This window comes from Bison bison, unplaced genomic scaffold (genome assembly GCF_000754665.1).
Source record: "Bison bison bison isolate TAMUID 2011002044 unplaced genomic scaffold, Bison_UMD1.0 scf7180017864180, whole genome shotgun sequence".
NCBI classification, from domain to species: Eukaryota; Metazoa; Chordata; class Mammalia; order Artiodactyla; family Bovidae; genus Bison; species Bison bison.
In genome coordinates, this window is record NW_011494752.1 from 3,213,289 (window position 1) to 3,215,857 (window position 2,569).

The window sequence follows — 2,569 nt, forward strand, 5'->3', positions numbered from 1 at the left end:
TCTGTGCCCCTGCCCCCCACCCCCCTGGCCAGCTTGCCTGCACCACCCGCCCCCGCCCCCAGGGGACGCTCTCAGAGCTGTGCCTTGCCTCAGTGGGCTCCCCTCTCCGCCCACAGCTTTCTGGAAGATGACAGTCTCTACCTGCTGAAGGAGTCAGAGGCCAAGGTCAAGCTGGACTGAAGGCACTGGAAGCAGATCTGCCCTCTTGAGAATCCTGTCTGTCCCTGCTGGCTCCCCTTCTCCCCCGAAGTCCTTGAGATGATTTGTTTTCCTTTCAGCATCTTGAACTTGGACATGAAGGGTGTGGGCCCAGAATCATGTAACCTGCCCACCCTTGCTCACCCCCACATGACCCCCACAGGTCTTGGCAGACCTGGCCTCGTAACATCGGGGGCTAGAAAATGGGCAACCCCTTTGGTCCCTGGAGCTGAACTGGACTGGAACTGTGTTCTTGAGCTCCACTGAGAGGAGGCTGTCTCTCCCTTCCTGTCAGCCTCCTCCTCACATCCCCTCACTGCCGGGGTGGTTCCCAGAACCCTCTGTCTAGCTGGGAGACCAGGTAGCACAGCCTTTGGGGATACAGTGAGGTCCCTTCTGTTACCCCTGTGCCCTCCTCGGGGCACCGCTAGGTGGCACTAGATGCTTGCTCTTGGGCTGCCCGTTTCCCAGCGGATCTTCTCATGGGATCTAGAGGAAGTAAGCTGTTGGGATTGGGGAGCAGTCTCACTAAGACTTACTCCAGTCAGACCCCCGGGAGGCCTCACCGCACTCCCTCTTTGGAGCCAGGACCCCAGAGAGTGTAGGACAGGAATCCCTCTGGCCCCTGAGCTGCTGTTCTGGTTGGGAGCCCACACATGAGTGTGTGAGGGAGACCAAGTGTGTAGGTTGATGGGGTGGTGGGTGCAGATCTGGGGTGTGTGGGATGCCGGGTGGGGTGGTGAGCATTGGCCTTGTTGCAGTGCTGATGTGTGTGAGTGGTTTTGAAGTGTGTTGTTGGGGGACAGGCAGGTTAGTGTGGGTTAGGGGAATGTGCAGAGACTGAACGTGAGTGCAAGGGAGTGTGAGTTGGGAGGGGATCAAATCATGTGGACAACCACTGACTGAACACCAGCTCTGTACACAGCCCAGGCCAGGCAGAGAGCCAGGATGTCCTCAAGATCTGGCAGGGGTAGGAGTGTCCAGTTGCATGTGTGTTTACGTGTTCCTTTCTTTTGCACTCCCCTCTCTACAAACCTCATAGAGCTCCCACACAACTCAAGATCACCCCCAGAATCAGCCCCTTGGGAGGCAGAGGGAGGAAGGAAAATGGGGATCCTCCTTGCCTAGACATGGTTTGCCATCCCCTACCCCAGTGCTCTGCCTGCTAAGCCCCTTTGCCACTTCCTGACCCAGGGCGGGGGGATAAGGAGCAATCTGGGGGAAGAGGGGAGAAGACCTTGGCTGGGTCTAGTCTCTGGTCTTCCCAGAAGCAGGCAGGGGCAGTGCTGTGCCTACGCTGTGGTAAAGGTGACCCCTGCCAGTTGCCAGCAGCCATAGCACATTCCTGCTCCACACGGATAGAACACGTGGAGCGCCAGAAACTTTCCATCCCACGGCTGTCTCTGATTGGAGCAGGGAGTCTGCTCCTCTTCCCCTCCCTAGGGGTAAGGGCGCTGAGCTAGGACTCCAACCTCAGGGACTTGGGTGGCCCGTGTTAACTTCTTTTGATACTAAGAACTATTTTAAGGTGAGGAGGGTGGCAAGGGACATTCTTAATAAACCAATTCTCAGCCTCACCTACTGTTTTCGATCTCATTTGTGTGAGTAGGATGGACTGGAGGGAAGAAGACAGAGCTGGCTGGAGGCAGCAGAGGGGCAGAGGGGTCTCTAGCTAGGAACGTGGGAGTGGGGATGGCAGAAACTAGATTCAGGGCAACAGCAGATATGGATGGAGCTCCTGTCCCACTTATCGTGGGGGCTGGAGGGAGTTGGTGCCTGTTTTTCTCCCCTGCCATCTCTGGGTCTTTGTGACTGGATGGTAGCTCCACTGGCCACAAGTTCCACTTACATCTCCTTCCCCTTCTGGGTTCCACTAAGCTCCACTTCTATTTATTGGTTCTTAACCTTTCTGAGCTTCCCCTGCAAGTAGGGTACTGCTGAGCGTGGGGATGGAAGGGACCTAGCAGGTGCGGGGCACACAGCAGATGCTGAAGGAGCTCCCTGTGACCCTGGCCTTCCTTAGTTTGGGAAGAATGAGTGTACAGAAACTGACCTTTCTGGAAGCTTCTGGGGGGAAAAGGCCAGGGCCGATGCCTCCCATACCCCCACAACACAAGTCAGAACCCTTCCCTGGAGAGCCACAGACGGCACTTACACCAACTGACGGACTTATTTCTTTATTAGAGGCCACCTCAGACAACAGGGAGTCTAGGCGGGTGAGGGCCATTGGCCCTGCGTGCACGGGGGCCTCACACCCCCACCTTCTTCTGGGCCCAGGTGAAGAAGATGCCCTTGACATCGTCTACACCTGTCTGAAGGTGGGCAGGCATGGTGTAGGTGCGCAGATCCCGCACCTCATAGCCGCTCCGCA

At 56.9% G+C, this 2,569-nt stretch overlaps 2 protein-coding genes across 3 annotated transcripts in view; one reads left to right on the plus strand and one right to left on the minus strand.

Annotated features, from left to right (window-relative positions):
• The window catches only part of PGAP3 (post-GPI attachment to proteins 3), a 14,188-nt gene extending 12,413 nt beyond the window's left edge, over positions 1 to 1,775 (plus strand). For both annotated transcript variants that reach the window (XM_010842662.1, XM_010842663.1), the window contains one exon: positions 117 to 1,775. In XM_010842662.1, the coding sequence (XP_010840964.1) occupies positions 117 to 180 (64 nt within the window). In that variant the 3' untranslated portion in view covers positions 181 to 1,775. The remainder of the gene's footprint in view (positions 1 to 116) is intronic.
• Positions 1,776 to 1,853: 78 nt separating this feature from the next.
• The window catches only part of PNMT (phenylethanolamine N-methyltransferase), a 2,557-nt gene continuing 1,841 nt past the window's right edge, over positions 1,854 to 2,569 (minus strand). Inside the window, 1 exon segment of the mRNA XM_010842660.1 lies at positions 1,854 to 2,569. Coding sequence (XP_010840962.1) covers positions 2,448 to 2,569 — 122 coding nt within the window. The 3' untranslated portion in view covers positions 1,854 to 2,447.